The sequence below is a fragment of the Nomia melanderi genome, chromosome 11 (genome assembly GCF_051020985.1).
Source record: "Nomia melanderi isolate GNS246 chromosome 11, iyNomMela1, whole genome shotgun sequence".
NCBI lineage: Eukaryota > Metazoa > Arthropoda > Insecta > Hymenoptera > Halictidae > Nomia > Nomia melanderi.
The window spans coordinates 9,812,605-9,832,456 of NC_135009.1; the positions used below are offsets into that span (position 1 = coordinate 9,812,605).

At 37.3% G+C, this 19,852-nt stretch overlaps 3 protein-coding genes across 10 annotated transcripts in view; 2 read left to right on the plus strand and 1 right to left on the minus strand.

The window, feature by feature from the left end:
- Nucleotides 1-358: 358 nt before the first annotated feature.
- The window catches only part of LOC116430568 (phytanoyl-CoA dioxygenase, peroxisomal-like), a 95,341-nt gene continuing 75,847 nt past the window's right edge, over nt 359-19,852 (minus strand). For 7 of the 8 annotated variants that reach the window (XM_031984891.2, XM_031984893.2, XM_076372093.1 and 4 more), the window contains 6 exons: nt 4,944-5,096; nt 3,992-4,228; nt 2,986-3,193; nt 2,761-2,922; nt 2,363-2,515; nt 359-2,085 (listed from right to left, as the gene is read on the minus strand). In XM_031984891.2, the coding sequence (XP_031840751.1) occupies nt 2,375-2,515; nt 2,761-2,922; nt 2,986-3,193; nt 3,992-4,228; nt 4,944-5,096 (901 nt within the window). In that variant the 3' untranslated portion in view covers nt 359-2,085; nt 2,363-2,374. Of the gene's footprint in view, nt 2,282-2,362; nt 2,516-2,760; nt 2,923-2,985; nt 3,194-3,991; nt 4,229-4,943; nt 5,097-19,852 lie in introns of all 8 variants that reach the window. The other variant, XM_076372090.1, reaches the window with a different exon arrangement.
- Nucleotides 1,100-2,468, plus strand: LOC116430567 (SREBP regulating gene protein). Its single transcript, XM_031984890.2, has 4 exons — nt 1,100-1,249; nt 1,317-1,559; nt 1,634-1,849; nt 1,922-2,468. Exons 1-4 carry the CDS (start codon nt 1,142-1,144, stop codon nt 2,342-2,344), a joined length of 990 nt encoding a protein of 329 aa, XP_031840750.1. The 5' UTR covers nt 1,100-1,141; the 3' UTR covers nt 2,345-2,468.
- LOC116430571 (uncharacterized) overlaps nt 9,822-19,852 on the plus strand; it is a 72,596-nt gene continuing 62,565 nt past the window's right edge. Inside the window, exon 1 of the mRNA XM_031984899.2 lies at nt 9,822-10,144. The gene's annotated coding sequence lies outside the window, so the exon portion shown is untranslated. The remainder of the gene's footprint in view (nt 10,145-19,852) is intronic.

The following is a 19,852-nucleotide window of genomic DNA, read 5'->3' on the forward strand; positions in this document are numbered from 1 at the left end:
CAGAAATACTGCCACGGAAAGTATCCATTGTACCACTCGAAAAGTCATTGCACGCATTTCTCGTTTCCCAGTTGCTTTTATACCTGTGACGTGTTTAATATCCCTTCTCACTTGTCAGGATGAAATTTCATTCTCTTTGTGGCAAGACACGGTACATTTGTTGATAAAGGGTTAATTCCATTGTTTTTTCAAGCTCTGCGCGATATCAGCGAAATTCAATTCAATTTAATTTATAATCGAATAATAACAAAACAAAAGCTGAATGTTTTTCAATGAATTGTGCCTCAATTTCTCGGCGAACTTGATAAGAAGACTCAATTAAAAAATTCTGCATTTTGAGTAAAGAAATGGTAGAAAATTTTATCTGTGCAATAAAGTTTATTAAACCCCTTTTGTATACAATGCAATAAAAATAATTAAAATGTTACAATAACTTTTATATATTTATATAGTAAATATAATAACCTTATACCATATATGTAATTTAAGTATAAATTTGATGTAGATTACTTTACTGTTATAGTTCTATTATTGTTAGATTCTATACATTTTTCTAATTTTATTTTTATAACACGTCGATAAAAATGTTTCATTAGGTATACAGTGACATCTACCATTACATTGTGCACTTTAACGTATCCCGGGCACATTGAATAGGTCAACGTACTTGTATCCATATTGTACCATTCCTCGCATGTCGAGTGAGAAGAATTTTGATAAATTTATTATTTAGGAAAAGAAACGACAAATTTCTACCGTTGTACGTGCGATCGATTAATAAGAAGCTCATGTAGCAACAATATAGTTATTTGCGCACCGGGATCGGTAAGCGCCTCACGAATGTTTGCGATGAGATTGTCATAAAGACAACATAACCTGCCTCTTCTCCTTTCTCTTTCTTCTGTCTAATTGTTTTCACGATTATGCGATATCTGTACGCCTTTTTCTGCTCGAATTTGCATCTCATTACGTAACGATGATTAGACATTTTCTTAATCGTGTAACGTTATCGATTAAACACGATTTAACGATGAAAAAAAAACTTTGCGCTGTCAGTTGCCCCTCAACCATGTGCCTGGACATTAACCGAGGGATTTAATGTCGATGAAAAACACGAGGGCCCATTGCAAAAGTGGAAAGGATGCCGAGTTGTGGCGGCCTGTTCAGAATTATTAGACGCCGCCTCGTACTTGGACTGATCTTCGCTTTGTCGCTCACCTACTGTGCATTTTCATTATTTCGTAACGAGGTAAATTAATAATATGAAGAATAACATCCGAGTTGGAACTTTGAACGCAATATTATTTTATCCATAGAGAAAAACATTAGCTTTAGATAATGACCTCGATGATATGGATGCTATGATGGTCAATGACAATAACGATGATCTGATCTCTGACGATGAGGTGTTATTGGATCAATTAAAGGCATCTGGCAAACCACCGTCGTGGCAGGCTACTCTTGATCAAGAGGCAAACGACAATGCATTAAATATAGAGGCAATACCTAACTTAAATGACAGCGACATTGCAGCACAACCTTGTCGAAACTCTGTCCAGGTACATTAGATTAATGAATCGTTATAGTTCCAGTCTTTTCGAATACTTTCATCAATACTTTCTTATTTCGATAGGGAAAAGTTCTGATAGTAGACGAGCGAGGTATCGTATGTGCTAGACAAGATGTTCTACAGAATGGTTGCTGTACTACAGAGCAAAAGGATCTTCTAAAAAACGAAGAAACCTCTGCAGTCAGGAAAAGAGAGAGATATAGTTGCAAAACCTGTAACGCCCAAGGGTGCTGTGCAATTTATGAGTACTGTGTATCCTGTTGCTTACATCCTGGCAAGGTAGTTTTTTTATTTATTTAAATTATCCTCGTGCAACGGCTAGAGTCGCTAATAACGTACCATTATTAACAGCAAATAAAGGGAAGAAAGGATATGCTATTAGGGTTGCTAAGGGATAACCATAAGGTGCATAGGGACCAAGATGTTGTGAAGAAACGTCTTCGCAATCTAGATCGTTTCCAAGTTTGCCTGGCGGCGTGTCGCACATCCAGCGCTAGTGTTCGCCACGAGAATACCTACAAAGATCCACATTCGAAACATTGTTACACGTTTCAACCACCGTACTCTCATCAAAGACATCGACGTGATACTGATTCTATAAATAATAATGGCGACAATTCCGTTGTCGTTGCATCTTTTTCTGTCATGCCGTTACTTACCCTTCTCCCTCCTCTATGTCTGATTGTATATCCGAGCAACGAGTCGACGTTACTACCGTGCAAATATCATGCCCCAATATCAATCAACTACTATTCCAACATGCAACCACCATGAAATACAAATGAAATTTACCGTATCATATTTTTATAGGGAGGACTTTATTCCGCGTACAAGGCTGGCCTTGAAACGCCACAGGTCACTGTATTCCACGTCAATGCCAGGCGAAACTTTGCGCATGTAATTCTTGATCTCGTTTGCGATATCTTCTTGAACCGAGTTCTTTATCTATTAGTTAAAATTCATTTAGAACATTGCAGAACGTTAATAAGAATGTGGAACATATTTCCAAAATAAATGTTGCTCATCAACATATGCAATGAGACACACAAGAGAAATACATAGTACATCTTTTAAATTGAACTTATATCATTGCTAGTTATTTTTCGCTATTCGATACAATTCTGTAAAACATGTTCCACATTTTTGTAAACAAGGAAAACGTTAATCCTATTTTTCAATGTATCACTTACGTCGATGTAATCGCACTCCGCTGCCGCGTAATGACAAGAGATAGCTCGTCTCGTGGTGTTAGTCTTGTTTACGCCGGATCCGTGAATTAACAGGGGATGGAAGAATACCGTGTCACCCGGCCCCATCTCCAGATATTCCCAGTTCGTCGAGTCGGGCAAGTCCTTTTAGAAAAAAGGAAATTAGATATAGTGGCTCGAGCTGACAGACTACGTTCGAACGTGTACCAAGATGCCGTGGTAGAATTTGTTGACAGAGCCTGGCTCCGATCCCGGAGGATAGTCGTGTTTGTGCAAACGGTTCAGTGCATGTGTGCCAGAAGCCACGAAAAGACATCCATTTTCGCGAGTACACGGTTCCATGGCGGTCCACGACGCCACTATCAGATCGGCTGGCCGGAACGGGAAGTAATACAAGTCCTGGTGAGGAGGATGCCTGGAATCAACAAAAGTCGATTCTCCAACGACTTCCCGAGAAAAACATGGCCTGCCATAAGGTTTTCATTGCTGCGACGAAAATACGATTTTATTGTTCTTTCTTTAATTAACTTTTGCTCGCCGTGTTGTGTAATTAGGATAATTTTTTGGGAGGAATAGTTTCTATGGGAATTACTTGTTGGATTTAAATAATACGTTGGATGAAACTTTAGGGAATATAATTCGAGTATTGACTTCAATCTGATTAAATGTGATTAAATTGGTATAATATAAAATTGGGATATAGTTCTTGCTCTATTAAAAAAAGCTAAGAAAATCAATGTTACTATAGTAAAATCCACTCAATGGAAGAGTTCAACTAAATCAAACTTAACTCCTTGCCCTATGATTTCTTTCCGACTCGTGATCGATCTAACTACATTATTATTAATAATTCGTTGAAAATAAGAAGGAATTTCAGTCTTATTCTATGTCAACGTATGATTTATGGTATAATCATTGATAATAGAGGAATAATATGTACTTTGCATTCAATCAGATTGAATAATATATATGTTTGTTAAATTCTATTTAAAATCTTCACCGCGAGCCTGACACGATATCGTAGGGCAAAGGGTTAATTGAGCTGAATTCTACTTTTAAACGTAGCTTTCAAAAGAGTACCAGAAGCTTGAGACATGGCAACCGGAGTGCGAGAGTATGGGTAAGAATGGTAAGTATAAGGATCCGTGGTCGGTGAATTGGTGAAATTGGATTCCCTGGTACTCGGTAACAGGAAAAAGTGAGTCGACGTTACTTGGATGTCCCGAATCCAATGTCGGGGGGTTTTGCGATCAGCATACTATGCATGGCCATGATATTCGGCCCGGTGATGGCTTCCACTATATCCAGGATATTTTTATGCGCGATGTATTCGCGGAAAACTTCGTCGTCTGCTATGTCTTGCACTTTGTTGACCGATTTTCTGTCCTTCACGTCGTACATCACAGTTATTCCGTTGCGTGGAGCTCTGCCAGCCACGATGTCATCGAACCTGAAAAGGTAATTGCCTATGAAAACCCCGGGACAAAAACTATTGACGGCTCGTCTGGCCGTGATGCAACGCGTTGAACCGTAACACTACTTCCGTTATTGACGATAAAAATGCAATCAATACTTCTTGCACTGTTTCTTCTTTCGTTTTCGTTTGTGTCTGGCTTTACGTTTCACGCGTTCCGCGCGAGCGTAACGAATGCGTCGAAATGTATAATGAAAATAATGGAAAATGATATGATTGTAGTCGAGGGATATTCTTTCGTAGTATTTCAATGTCACCGATGATTTCATTTCATTGTAATTAGGAATAATCTTGGGGGATGCGTGATTTTCGGTTTAATTTCAATCTGGAATAGGAAAATGGAAAAAAAAACAAAGGTGTTAACGAAGTTGAAACGATTAATAATGGATCGGAGCGGTACGATTCATTTGAAGCCGCACGATAAGAAGATTAATTGTATAAATAGTATTGGATTAATAATACAGATTCATAATGCTGATCGTGGTCAATAAGTTCATTGAAATTTCGCGAAGGACTTAGCGACAGCGAATTCGTTTCGGATTAATTAAAATTCATCTACGTGGTGATTATTTCTGATAACATTTCGACTGATTTACAATGTGATAAAATTGATGTACGTATAATCTGTGCGGGAGTTCGATGAAATGAATTTGAATAAATATTCATCTATTTAATCGTTTGGTACTTGTACCTTTTGTGACATTTATCCAAGACATCCATCGGCACGAGGCGAGGAAGCAGGATATACCCATTTTTCTCGTAAAACAATCGTTGCTTCCATGTCAAATTCTTGTTCTCCTTCGTGAATCGAAGATTATTGGACATTTTCAGCGGCGAGCGTTTCCTGTTAAAATCACATAATGATTAAACTAAATGAATCTTCGAAGTGTACGTATAAGAGAAGCGTTTAAAAAGTTCCTGAAACGTATTTATTACTTAAACAAAATGCTATATGTATAATTAATTGATACAAGCGTAAACTTATTCAGATTTCTGTCAGTTCGTATTTACTTGAAGAGAAAAATATGTTGAAAAATAAAGCACTTCGTTCATTTTTGTTTACATGCTCCAGAACTATTTGAACGCTCTGCATATTTTTACATATTATTGCCTACGTTCTTTCGAAACCTGAAATTTCATTGAAAATTGAGAATTGCTTAACACGCTCGCTACCAGCGTTTATTTCGGTGACGGTCTCCTCAATTATATTTTCTTCGATCCAATGGATCTAAACGAAATATTAGAAAAATGAAACTGAAACGAGCCATTGAATTCCTAAATATAATGTCGTAGTTTATAATTTCTAATAATAATATCTATAGGATTAATTTCATTTTCATTATGTAAAATATAGGATTACGGCCGACACAAGTATGACGCTGGTAGCGAACGAATTACTTGATGCGTTACAGAATAATGTGATTGCAATAACAATCACAATTAAACGAATCAAGTCAACATCCAAGCAGTTTCAAGCTGACTAAAACGTACAATAAAATGTACAACGGTATTCGAAATTACACTTTTACGCGTCCGTATTCAGAGACATTTCGAAACAGGTTCTCCGCGGCACTTTCGACGACGTAAACATGTTTGATTGCGGTCGTACTATCTTTTTGCAGTGACTGCATCTTAGATCAGCGTGAAACTACTTCGAAGGACTACGAATAACATCCTTCCCAGTTCACGTTCGTGTGTCGTCGCGAAATTATTCAACAACCAATCCGTAGAAATTTCCTTTAACACTTAGTTTAATCGACAGTTATATCGACTTTTTGAAATTCCACTATAAAATTTTGAAGAGTACATCTATTGGGACTTCAATTGATTTGCAATTCAGTTTGCGCATTGCCAAATCAATTTCTTTAATAATTATAATTTCTCAGAGAAACATCTGTGATCTTTTTAACCGTTTCTTTGTCAAGATATTTTTAAAATAGATTATATTATTATATTTTCTACAAACTATCTATTTTTTAAATGCATTTCAAATAAAATATCGTAATAATACAGTTATCGAGGAAAATATGCAAAAGAAATTCGGAGTGCGAAGAATTAATAACTGCAAAAAGAAGATATCAGGAATCTGTTATTTCGATCCGTCTAGTAGTTTTAGTGCTAATACGTTGAGCTAATCGCGGTGTTTACAATTCTGTTTCATCACCGGTACGTCTTTCGCGAAAGTAAATATTATGCTTGCAGTGAAAAATTCATTAGACGATCAACACCCCTTCATTCCTGTAAAACAAATTGCCGGGGAAAATGATGGATCCTGTGTTCTTAACTGCGAGCGTGTCCGGTCGTGTTTTATTTATTGTTCGCCGGTAAATTTACTATTCCTCGCATAACTCTCCCGGGACAGTCTAAGTATTTTTAAATCTTTATTGTCGGTCACCGCTTAGTTTACAATGGCGACAACGAATTTTACAGGAGATCAAGAACCTAGGGACAGAAAGGTATATTTAGATGCTTCTAGCCGCGAGATAAACAGTTCCATGTTCTTTGTATTCGTGCGTGGGGAATGAAACCTCTTAATTTTCGTTACGTAGTTACGTGGAATTTATAATACACCTAACGAGCTTAAAATATTCTATCGAACATAAATTTCTTCAAAATTTCATCTACGCTGTTCGTGATTCGTCTGTAGATTCTTTCGGACCAACTTACAAACATCAGACCCGCGGCCTATTTTACCCTAAATAACGAAACAATGCAATCGTGAATTTTGCAGTTTGACATAATGCAAAATTACCGTGTCATTGTATTCAGCTTGCGAATCGATTGCTCGTGAAATATCGAACTGTTTTTATAGTTTATGATTTTTATATAGCAATCGTTTGTTCGCAAATGCAAATGTTCGGTGATTCGGGAACGGACGCACGCGCCATAATCATGCCCACGAAAATGATCTCCGGTTTAATGTATTCATGGACGGAACTCAGGAATTGTCCGCGATGACGATCATTACGGATGGAAAGTTTTTCCTTTCTCTCGGGCGGAATAAAAAGCCATGGTGTGCTCCGGAGACGTAGGAAATCGAATTGCTTAGATATCCGATGCACCGTGCAGCGTCGTTTCCATAACTTACCCGGGCAAACCATAACGTTGCGAAAACAATTAGTTAATGGGACGCGAACGAAGTTTACGGGCCGATCGAGTTACGCTTAATAAAGTCAGAGCATTTTAAACTTCCGTCACTAGCTTGGTTGAACCTATCGTTCGGAACTATCGGTTGAATTAGTGGGGCTTTTAGGGGTTGCGACCCCTTGCAAATCAGGTAGAACCAAGGTAGTCGGAGAAATTTGTTTTGTCTCCGAACGTGCTGGCTGACGAAACGCCAAGTCGGTTGCGAAGTTTGTAGGACCAAGGTGTGGATGTTGTGTTAGGAATACGAAGTTGCAAGCAGCCTGAATTTAAGATCACTTTGTAACGCGTGTAACTCGTGTAATGTATGGACTCGATTTTCTCTGCGTGCCTACGTTCTGCGACAGGACAAATGCAAATAAAGAGTTTTACAAAAGAACATTTCGTAACCAATTTCAGATATTACAGTAACTTCATTTTCTGGCATTGTCATGTGAAATCTTCATTCTCTCTCTGAATTGTTTAATTAACTTAATTCATTGTTAAAATGAAAACGGAATATGAATGTTTCAATTCCTTGGTTTTACGTGCTTTCTCCCAACGTCACAGATTTGCGACGAACATATTATTATATGTTGCATGAAGGAAATGAGATGGATGTAAATTTTAATGAAGTAAACACGACCGTGTTAAAGTCAAGCATCAGACATTATAAATTCATCGAAGTCCAATTCGAGTCACCTGCGTCTTCACTCAATAATTACAACTTCTGTACCTGTGAATTTGAGTAAGCTTAAGTCCAACTTAAATCACCTGCGTCCACTTGCACTCCAATCTCAGGAACCGCAACTTCGCTACTCGCAAATTTTAGCGAACTTAAGTTCAACTCAAATCACCTGCGTCCATCTGCCCTAAAATCTCAATAGTTACCCCGATACTCACAGATTTACTAAACCTTAAAGTAAACACGCAGCGAATATGTCAAAGTCAAACATCGATCATCATAAATTCATCGAAGTCCAGCTCAAGTCACCTGCGTCCAGCTGCACTCCAATCTCGGTAATAATAACTTTGATACTCGCGAATTTTAGTATACGTAATACATCGCGTACCGGTTAATTCTTAAAAAATTCAAACGCAAGGCTGCTGATTTTTAATGAGATCAACTTACATCGCTATATATAAAACATTAAAATATCTTATTCTTACTTGATAAATTTTCAAATAATTTAAAAACAATCTATTCCGATAAAATCGAATATTTTCTTAAACATGATAGTTAACAAAGTTACTAAGTTAGGCGTTTATATAAAAACGAGAAACATTCATTATTTTCCGACGAAATATTAACAATATTATTTACAACTTACGCAAAGATACACCTTGCCTAAATTATGGGGCAGAGTTGTTTTATTTCTGTTTCATGTGTTAACCCTTAGCTGAGTCACTTTATTTGACACAGCAAAACTACGAAGTTGAATATTTAATATTTTAAATTAAACTTTCTATTGCCATGTGAAATATTTATATAAAATATCTTCGTTGTTTAAATTATCTGTGAATCATCGTTAAATTAGTTTCAAACAATGTCGTCTATATCTCGTCGGAAACTGTTGAATATTCCCAGTGAAAAACTTTCGAGTGCGAAGTGTTAACCCTTTGCGGAAGAAATTGCTTAATTAATAGAAAAAAAAAGAAAGCTACGTGCTGATCTCTTGTTGTTCGACTTAGATCATTTATCCACGACTTAGTCTTCGAAATCTGAACATTTCATCTCACCGAAATGCCGACATTTGTCCGCAAAGGATGAACACGTTGAATGCCGCACGATTTCATAGCACAGAATACTCAAAATAGAGAAAACATAATATTAAATCATTCGATTGAATTGTTATGATTGCGCGTTCATCTAGCTGAATGTCACCGTATCAGCTAGCATTATTTATAATAAAGAAATCTTTTCAAACAATCATCGTTCAATCGAGTGAACAATAGTAATTCTACTTGGTCACCGGTGACCCCTATGGTATTCAACGTGTTAATCAAACATTGGAATTTTTCATTCCACAATTTCATCGCATTCAATCAAACGACCACCGAAAGTCCCCTCTCGAGTGTAAAGTGTCCAACTCAAGCCATCTGCGTCCATCCACCCCAAAATCTCTATAGCCGCAACTGCGATACTCGCAAATTGACTAAACCTTAACAAAGTAAACACGTAGCGAACATGTTAAGGTCAAGCGTCATTCGTCAGAAGTTCATCGAAGCCGAGGCGAGTCACCTGCGCCTATGGGATCGATGCCGCGGCCGATCGAACGATCGAGGGGTGGTTTTCCTTCGGCAGCTGGTCGCGGCGCGTGCGTCGGTGTACATGGGAGCCGCGACGCCTCGCGCCGTCGTGGTTCTCGCCGCGTGTCCCTCTCTGCGCCCCTCCCGCCGTCCCTCTCGCCGCGGCGGCTCGACGGATTCAGCACGTGGCATCAAAGGGAAGATATACAGCGGGGTGGTCGCTCTTCCCGGACAAACGGCGACGACCCTCGCTCGTCGCCGCTCGTTCCCGCGCGCGATTTCGAGAGGAGCAACCCGGACGGCGGCGTCGTTGATCGCTGCTACTTGCGGCCGGCGAACGAACAGTCCTCGTCCGTCGACCGTGCCGAATTCCCCGCGAGTTCCGTCATGTCCCGGTGAACGCCGACAGGCTCGGACAAGATAACGCGGAATTCTCTGCGACTGAAGATTCGAGAAACGTGCCCGGCGAAACCGCCGGGATCCGAACCGACCGGGACACCGTTATGGAATCGCCTCTGGGTGAGTTTGATCGGTGTTCGCTGGCTGAACTTGGTGACGCGTCGCTGGGACATTTTTCGAATGCCTTTCGGTGGAATTGCGATTTTTAGTGTTCGATCGAGAATTATGGTTTATTGGAATCGATTGATAACGATATGCTGATTACGAATAGAATTTCTGCGAATTTTTTGGGATGGTTTCGGTGGAATTGCGATTGAGTGTTCGATCGAGAATTATGGTTTATTGGAATCGATTGGTAACGATATGCTGATGACGAATAGAATTTCTGGGCAACTTTTGGGATGGTTTCGGTGGAATTGCGATGGAGTGTTTTACTGAGACTGTTTTGATTGAGAATTGTAGTTTATTGTAATTGATTGATAACGAAATGTTAAGTGTGATTAGAATTGCTGGGAAATTTTTGGAATCTTTAATGAAACTGCAGTGGATTCTTTCTTTGGTATTTTTATTGATAATTGCAGTATACTGCAGTTGATTGATAATGAATTAATGATGATTACAACTTATTGATAATTAGAAGTAATACTCTGCTAAGATGTTTTCGGAATGTTCTTTGTGAAATTCCAATGGAGCGTTCCATTGATATTTTCATTGATAATTACGTGAATATTCGTAAATGACATCTATGAATCCACATCTTAGTCTGTAATAATCTTCACTTAGAAATATTTTCGACATTTGTAATCTATGTTCAATAATTGTATAGACGCGGTGATTCCAGCTTGTTTAACTGTTAATTACAAAGTATTTTCGAACATTTAGTTGACGCCGAACTACCTTTTTTAGTATCAATTTTGACGTCTAACGGATGTCAATAAGTGTCAGTGTTAAGTGTTTGGAAGATATAATTACTGCGGTAAACAGAAATACGGAAATAGAATATTGACGGAAAGGCTGATGTTTAACTTGTTATATTTGCTCCCTGACAGTTAAGGTAAGGCGGGACTGGTGGTTAATGAATTTAGTGTGGACCGTGCAGGGTTTTGACAGGAGAAAAGGGGGAACGGAGGCGCGCGACGGATAGATTTTTATTCGTTTACACTTTTGAGTGGACTGAATTGCCTTCCCTCTCGTGTGTACTTGTTCCGGTCGGAAATCCATGTTTGTGGTTCTCGAAGTGGATTTATGAAATAAACTCGAAATTATTTCTAAAATTATTTCATAGATAATATTTAGTAGAATCTAATTGTACATTTATTTATACCTATTCATGTTCCCTTTAATGGCACGACAAAGTTGTACAAAGAAGTCACTTATTTGAAAACAACACAATAACTCGTTTGACTAAAAAAATGTTGATAACTGAATACAACAACGATACGAAAGGGGTTGAAATTGAAACGTTTAATGTAAGATTAAAGTTCATAATCGTTTGGATTTACTATTTTCTGTTGATAATGCCTTTATAATATAATATTTCTTTACAGTGACGTCAGTTTAAATTGGAACTAAAATGTCGAACTTTAAAACACATTAGGGTTTGTATATATCTTAATATATGTGTATATTAAGAGTGTAACCTTCGGGTAAAGAGATAAGAGCTATCTGTAGATCTTAGATCTTTTATCTAAATTTAAAAAGTTTCCCCTTATCTTTGTCATTACAGTAGTAGTATCCACAAAAATGAAGGATACTCTTCAGCCATGAATAATTTACGCGTAATAGGCTCTCGTTTATGCGAAGGGTAGATTGAAATTGGTTTTACTTTTAACAGTTACACGTAAAATAGGATGTAAGAATTAATTATACACCGTTCAACCTTGTCCGGCTTCATTTCTATAAAATCCATTAATAATATTGTTTAATTGACCATATAAATACAATCGCGGGATTTATTTATTCCTGGGAGGGTGTCTGAATAATTAAAGGGGTTTTAATGAAGTTGGTGCCGTCGTCAGTCGTCATCCAATTTAAAATGTAAAATTTCTTCCGTTCCCGGCGGTTTTTATCCCAAAGGGTGGAAAAATTAATTAAAAATTTATATAGTTCCCCTCCCCTCGCCTTTAAAGTTTTCACCTGGAAGAAAATATTTCGACGAACCGACGTTTCAAAAATAAAGTTATTTAGTCCACTCCAATTATCGGTTATTATCGTACAATTAAAAGTTAACCCTCGTGGTACTAAAATGAATCGTAGCTGAACGGAGTTTAGACTGCAGAGTTCGGTTAACCGTTCCTAGAATCTCCGAACTTCAAAAGCGCAGAAAATTCCACAAGCGATACGACTTTATTGTGAATCGTCAACTCTTTGAAACTTTCGGCCAACAGCGTAGGTAAAACCCGCAGTCTATTTATCGGTTGTAAGCGGAAAGATTAGACGATTTCCTTTTCTCTGCTCGCGAAAGGTTAGCACGAAATCAAGTTTCCGATCTCATTCACGTGCAAACAGCCCTTAAACTCTCGTGTACTGTTCACACAATCGCTGATTTTTTCCTGAAAGCTCCATTTGCTAATCAAGCATTCCAGTTTAAAACTATCATTTTCAAACACTATGACTTCTAACGGAGAATTTGTAATGAACTACTTTTTAAAAATATTGATATCCACATTTTTGAGTAAATTTTTATTATAGTACAATAATAGAACGACGTGTTATCAATTTATCTAAACATGTAAAAAACGGCTAGACTATCGGAAAATACTTGTACGAGATACTGTAAGCGTGAGAAATCAAATCTTTTAAGAATAAATAAAGTTACTTGAAGAAATAAAATTTTCTAATATTGCCACTCATAGCATCCTGTAAAATTTAACAAAATAATGTTTGAAATTTTTGTAAATAATTATCACTGCGATTTCAATAAAAAGATTGTCCAATACTGCCACTCACAGTGTCTTGTAAAATATAACAAAATAATGTTCGAAACTCTCGCAAGTAATTACCACCGCGATTTCAACAGAAACAAAAATTGTCCCAATGCTGCCACTCACAGTGTTTTATAAAATTTAATAGAATGATATTTAAAACCGATCCTCGCAAATAATTATCGCAACGTTTTCTACGAGAATTCTCCAATTCGCTGTCCGCGGAACGGTACGCGGGTGTTCCCTGTTTAACGATCGGCATATTCCATTTTCCTTCGTTTTTCTGCGGCGGCACAGGTGTCGCGGAAAATCCTCGAGCGGGCTCGTGATCGATTCGCTTCGACGAGAGTTGCGTTTCCGCACTCGCGGGAATGGAAATGAGTTTACGGAGCCAGGCAGACAAAATCGATGTACACCGCGTTAATAATACACGGGGCAAGGTCTACAACCTTTCGCGAATGAGCGCCGATGTAAAGACGCCGCTGCCGGCTCTCGCTTCTTCTTTCAATTTCCCGCGTTTTATGCTTCACGCCCCCCTTTCCCGCGCTCGAACGTTGTCGGCCGGGGGTAGCGGTTTCATTCCGTCGACCGCGGGACAGGCCATTTCGCCCTTAAACGTCTCCGACCGACGTTCCTGAGATTCGCGCGGGACACAATCACGGCGGGCTAAGGGAACATTAACCAGAGATTGAAAAGATCCCGAAAATATCTGTCCTGAACTGCTATATATAGGTTCCGGGGCTTCAAACTGTTATGGAGAACCGAAATGAACTCATGACCGATATTATATCGGTTCTATAACTGTTACTTTTCGATTCCGACAGAAGTGCGGGATAATAATAATTATAGAAGCGATGTAGATCTATGTTAACCCTTTGCACTCGAGAATATTTTTCTCAATAAATATTCATTATTTTCTGATGAAATGTCAATGATATTTTTTGCAATTAACGTAAAGAAATACCTTAAATAAATTCAGTTACAGAACTATTTTATTTCGATGTTCCATGTGTTCGCGCATTATATAAAATTTAATATTGAACCTTTAATTTTACAATTTTCTTGGGGCAAATCAAATGGCGACTGGAAGGCGCCTCTCGAGTGCAAAGGGTTAAGTTCAATTGACTTTTTAAAATTTCGCTATAGAAGCTCCAAGAGTGCATCTGTTCAGACTTTAATTGATTTACAATTCAATTTGCGTACCGCTAAATGAATTTCTTTAATAATTTCTCAGAGAAACATTTGTTATCTTTCTAATAATTGCAAAAAGAAGACATCAGGCATGGGTCATTTGATCCATCTGGTAGTTTTAGTGTTAAATATTACGTAACTTATATTATGTGTTACATTGTATTTTAGGATGAATTTGAGGTTCAACGGAAATTTTGTCTACTTAATTTTGTATTTCACTTTTAGATTGTGTAATATATTTATTACGGAATATTAGTATGGAATAGTGTATATAATACAAAATATAATACACACAGAAACGGAAGAGAAACTAAGACACGATTTCTTATGTAATTTTAATGAGTTCGTTTTTTAAATTATTTCAATATCAATCATAGTCACACGTGAAACGAATAAAACGAATATCGGTAAATACACAAGCCATCGAAAGTGTATGAAAAGTATTGATTCAATATTTAAATAGAAAAATTCTAAATACCACCGCGAAAGCGAGCCTAACCATGACAGGTTAAAAATCACTCGGATCGATTATCGTATTCACGGTTCGCATATCGAAGTCGAGAACCATTCGTTTTCGTTTATTTCTTTGGCAAGCTTCGTACATGACGATTTGACGCTGGGTTTCTTTTTTTATCCGCGCTATATTATCCGCCGTCACGTATTCGTCTATTCAATACGGGATATATCGCGAGACACGGCGATCGAACGGCGATGATACGATCTGCGGGCGAAACGAATCGACCAACGGTATCCAATAAATTCCATGACCATTAGTGTTATTATGACGTTACAGAATATATTACGAATTGCGAGGTATTAGTTTATTACATTATTAATTGGACAGGAACTCATTTGAATCGTCGAAATTGCGTTGCAATGAAATCTCGTGACTACTTTGGTGGTAATTTCATTTCTCTGCTGTGTAGGAGACATTAGCATTAATCCAATTTGATGTTTCTTAAATTTCAATTTCTATTTTGGTTTTATAACCCTTGTTTCATTGACGTTTCATTTGATTCTTATTCATACATACCGCGTTCTTTATATTCTAATTGCGATTTAGATTGAATCTATGAAATTCTGTTTACATCTATTTGACAACGACACTAACATTTGGATAAAAGAGCAAAGGGGATTATCGAACAATAAAATTCTCGTCGGAGAATTGGCGTGCGTCAGATTTGGATGAACCATAATCTGATTACTCACCACATCAAAACGTAACAGTTATTTCAATTAAGCATTCCGTTTTGTCGTTATTAATCTCTATCGACCTACAACCGTAATGGAGATTATTATAATCTATTATAATTAATAACTGCAGAAGGTAACTTATGGTCGAGTTGACAATCACGTTTTAACAGTAATTATTAACATGTAGTCGGATAAGACTTCATAAAATCGTGAAATAGAAATTCGCTTTAATCCGAATTTGATTTGCCGTTGAAAGAAAATAAATCTTTACAGCGCTATACGTATGCAAACACACACAGTTATACATAATTCAAATCTTGTTTCATATTTCACCGATAAGAATCATGATTAACCGCAGTGTTTGCGTTGCGTCCTTTGCCTGTATAATTCTTGTTACACAAATTCCTGTGCAATTACTTCCGATTTGAATTGATTACGACACGCAAAGCGTGGAATAATTTAGTGAACAATTGCTGTAGGTGATATCAAATATATGCTGTCAATAATATCATTGAAACGCGACCGAAGGACGATTAATAAAGTAAAAACTTTAATACAGATTAATACGTTGAATCCCATGATCACTAATAATTAATCGAAGCTACCAAATTGCTTGAGAACGGTTAGAAGAACAAAACTGACGTCGAATAAAGGAAAAACATTGTATTAAATCGGTAACATAAGTAACTAAATAATAATATAACTTAAGAATGATGATATCAAATTATTAATAATTAATTCTAATACTATCTGGCATTATGTATGAATAAGTAATATACAAAGCGATCAAAGTTCTGGTGTGAAATTGAACTGGCAGCAAAATTAGATTAATTTGCGACACTAGGAAAGGAGCGTGGAACGCTCGCTCAGCTCCATTGAAACTTTTATTATATTTTATTCAGTACGTCTGCCATAAACTCATAAAATCTGCAGTTCGATCGTAATGATTTTAGCGTGAACCTGATAGTGCACGTTTCTAGCGTAAAAATGGCGTCGAACTACGATCTGCGGTCTAGCATTTAACAATGAAAGGCTGTTGCAATTTTTCAATACAATTTTTATTATATATTTAAGAAACGGAAACTAGATAAGGAAAATATAATTCTTCGATAGTAAGTTGGTTAGATAATTTCGAATTACGTCCGTGACAAATATTTTTGGAATAATACATTTGAGAATTCAACTCCTCGCGAGCAGTGTTAATTTTTGTTAATTTGAATTCCTAACGTATCGCGGGACATAATAATTATCGAGCGGCAACAGGTAACGTGTACCATTATGCTATTAATGAAACACTGTTCACAGGTATGGCTAGTAATAACTATGTAGTTTCATCGAATTAAAAGTTTCTAAAATCCTCTCGCGAACCATATTGCTACCATCTTGCTCAAAAGTAAAGTTAAATTTTCCATTAGCCTCGAAAACAGAACCAACGAACTTTCCAAATTTAACTTCACGTGTTCCGAGTTTCCAAGCATCGCTCCCTGTTTAGATGGAAAAAAAGAAGAACGATTATACGTAACGCATAACCTTCCCGGAAGTTCGGGAGTTCGATTCCTAGTTTCATTTCGTCGGACACGAGGTAAACGCGGAGCTTCCTCGAACAAGCAGTACTCTTTTCAACCCTTCACAGGGTAGCATTCCTGAGACATTTATTAAATATTTTATAAGAGGCATACTTCGCTGCACAGAACAAAATATCAGCGCCTCAACAATTTCTCTGAATAACTTGCAATATCGTATTAAATTCTTCAATGTTAATTAGAAAACAAGAAACACTAGTTTCGACGATTCTCTACCTCCGTATAATTTTCTTTTATTTATAAATCATAGGTAATCACTTCAATATTAATTCAAAAATTAAAAATTAACCCTATTTTACAATTTGTTTGTTTCCTGTTCAGAAACACAAAATTGACAATATTTCACAATATACTTTTTCCTTGTTCAAAAACGAAATATTCAATGTACACAACACGAATTAGAAATCTAATTTAATTTTAAAGACAACCCCGTGACACTAATTTGTTCCTTTTTCCCTTAAAAATCCCACGTTCCATTTAAAAGTGAAGCACGCAGAATGTTTAACTCTATCAACACTATTTCTACCTTTTGAAGTTTTACCTTAAAATTATTTTCTCAGTTTAATAATTTGTCCCCAATTGAATTTTGCACATTTCCTGCAGTTAATTTTATAATCGTTACGTGAAAGTCGAAAAGTCAATTCAGAATATACGACCAAACTCGGAAAATAACTTCAACACGTTGAATGCCGCACGATTTCATACAGCAAAATAGCCAAATCGAAAAGATATAATATTAAATCATTTGATTGAATTTTTTATAATATAGAAATCTTTTCAAGCAATCATAGTTTAACTGAGTGAATTATTCGTTCAACGTGTTAAGATAAAATTTCAGAAGATACCGTTTGACACCTTCGGTAGAAATAATGTTAACACATTGCCTACCGGCTAATTTTCAGAAAACTGAATTGTGCGGATGTCATGTAATATATTTTAAATAGATAATCAATTAGAATTAAATTTTATATTTTTTTCAATGCTGCGGTAATTAGCGAAGTTGCATAGCTAAGTGTCTTTATATAAAAACGAGATTTCTCGTTACCGGTGCGCAATGTGTTAAGATTCAATAGTTTAGTTTCCCGATGTCACCGTCATGGCTTCCGTACCGATGGGGTATGAAGGGTTGAACCAATCCGAGGCCTGTCAATGTCGACTCGTTATCGGGCACTTACGTTGACCGAGCTTAGCATTTGTGTTTACATCCAGGGGACGAGGCACTCGGAACGCGCGTCCGGCCGGCGCGAAAACTTCCTGACGCGGGTTAGACGGAAGAACGCGGGCGGGGGGGTTGGAAAGGGGTGGGCTCCTGTATGTACGAGACCCCAGTTGGCTCGAATACAGAACAAACTACTTGGCCAGACACTCGGGCACCTTGCTCCCGATAAGGGACGACGTTTGCTGAGACCGGCAGTCGCGCCAGATCCGGCTGCGAAAATCTTCAATCCTTTTTGTCACGCCGGCCAGCGGCAACCCTTTCGATTTTGCTGTCGCGTTTTCTTCTTTAAGGTTATCCAGGACTCCCAAAGACGTTGAAATACATCTATCCGGGTTTATAACCCGAAACGAATTGGAAACTCCGGAACTGTATCATTCATTTACAGTGTGAATCGAGAAAGATGCTTTAATGCTTTCACGTGTCGTACACTTGAGTCCTCGGAGGTTATAGTTCGTTTGGTGTTGTTAGGCGATCCTTAGAAGAACACAGTGATTCATATTATGTGTTTTATTATTATCCTTGATAGATAAAGACGAAGCAGAAGAAATATTAGAATAATTTCTCCGAGCAGATAGGAAATCTCGGTAAATTTTTTTATTTTGCTTCTGGTTAGAGAACGCAGAAAAATTGTTTATCCAATGGATAAACGTTTGAACGAGATAATATTTGTACGATGAAGTTACGAATTTTGTGATTCAAAGTAATGATCGATGGTGATCGATGCGCTGTACAATTTTCAAAGTGATATCAATTGTTCGAACCTTAATATACTTTATTGCTGTAGCGAAAAATCAAGGATGTTACCGAAGTACTTGAAAGGGAAATATTTGCGAACATTTGGAAATGAATGAGTTCCATGAAACGTCCGCCATAATTTTGGTTACGGTCTCTTAAGGCCGCATTTCCATTTGAATTTCTCCCTCCGCGAGTTGCAGTTTATAAATTACCTCTTTGGTGCTATAGTCTGACGTGCAACTGCGACAGTGTACATAACCATTGCAGTGGTCTTTAATTGTGTAACTTTGGTCTCTTTAAATTTGCCCGGTAGGTCGCTGTCGCTCTTTGATTCTCTGTACGTACAATGCACATACATTCACCATGAATCTCCGTGTAACAGTCTGCGGGCTGCGTTCAACACAGTTTCGTCTTTTAGCAACACCACATAGTTTTCTCTCTTCGAGCCTTTATTGGATTTTGTGTTCCATAAAGCCGTGCGTCATTCCCTACACTTTCTTGTATTCCCCGTGATACTGTCCTATCCATTCGCAACGTCCCAATTATTATTATGATCGTTAACCCTCTATAGGCCCGTGCAACTTTGAACTCAGGTATCAGTATATTGGCATCTCGTTGATTTATTTCATTTTGCACTAAAAGTGGCGAATAAAATGAAGTAATCGGTTAACTGCAACTTTTATACGCTCAGGTGTGGAAAGTTTAACGTCATTGTAACTTGAAAGTTACGAAATATATTCGTTTGATGAAATTATTGAAACTGTTAATTATATCGTTAATTCGTATTCATATGTGGATATTTATTAATTTTGTACTACATAGATTTTGTTATAATTGTGCACAAAAATTCGGCCCATAGAGGGTTAACTCTTAGCACTCCAGGTTGTTTTGTAATCTATCAGCAACTGTAACTAATTTTTATAGTATTCCTAGCGAAAATTAGAAATTCTATAACATTTCTTCGATCTTTTGTTTTCCTTGT

Excerpts from the sequence above, each read along its gene's own strand:
- LOC116430567 (XM_031984890.2), top strand. The coding sequence starts at position 1,142 with ATGCCGAGTTGTGGCGGCCTGTTCAGAATTATTAGACGCCGCCTCGTA. Across the intron at positions 1,560-1,633 it reads CTTGTCGAAACTCTGTCCAG|GGAAAAGTTCTGATAGTAGA; the intron begins GTACATTAGATT and ends TTATTTCGATAG. Across the intron at positions 1,850-1,921 it reads GTTGCTTACATCCTGGCAAG|CAAATAAAGGGAAGAAAGGA; the intron begins GTAGTTTTTTTA and ends CATTATTAACAG.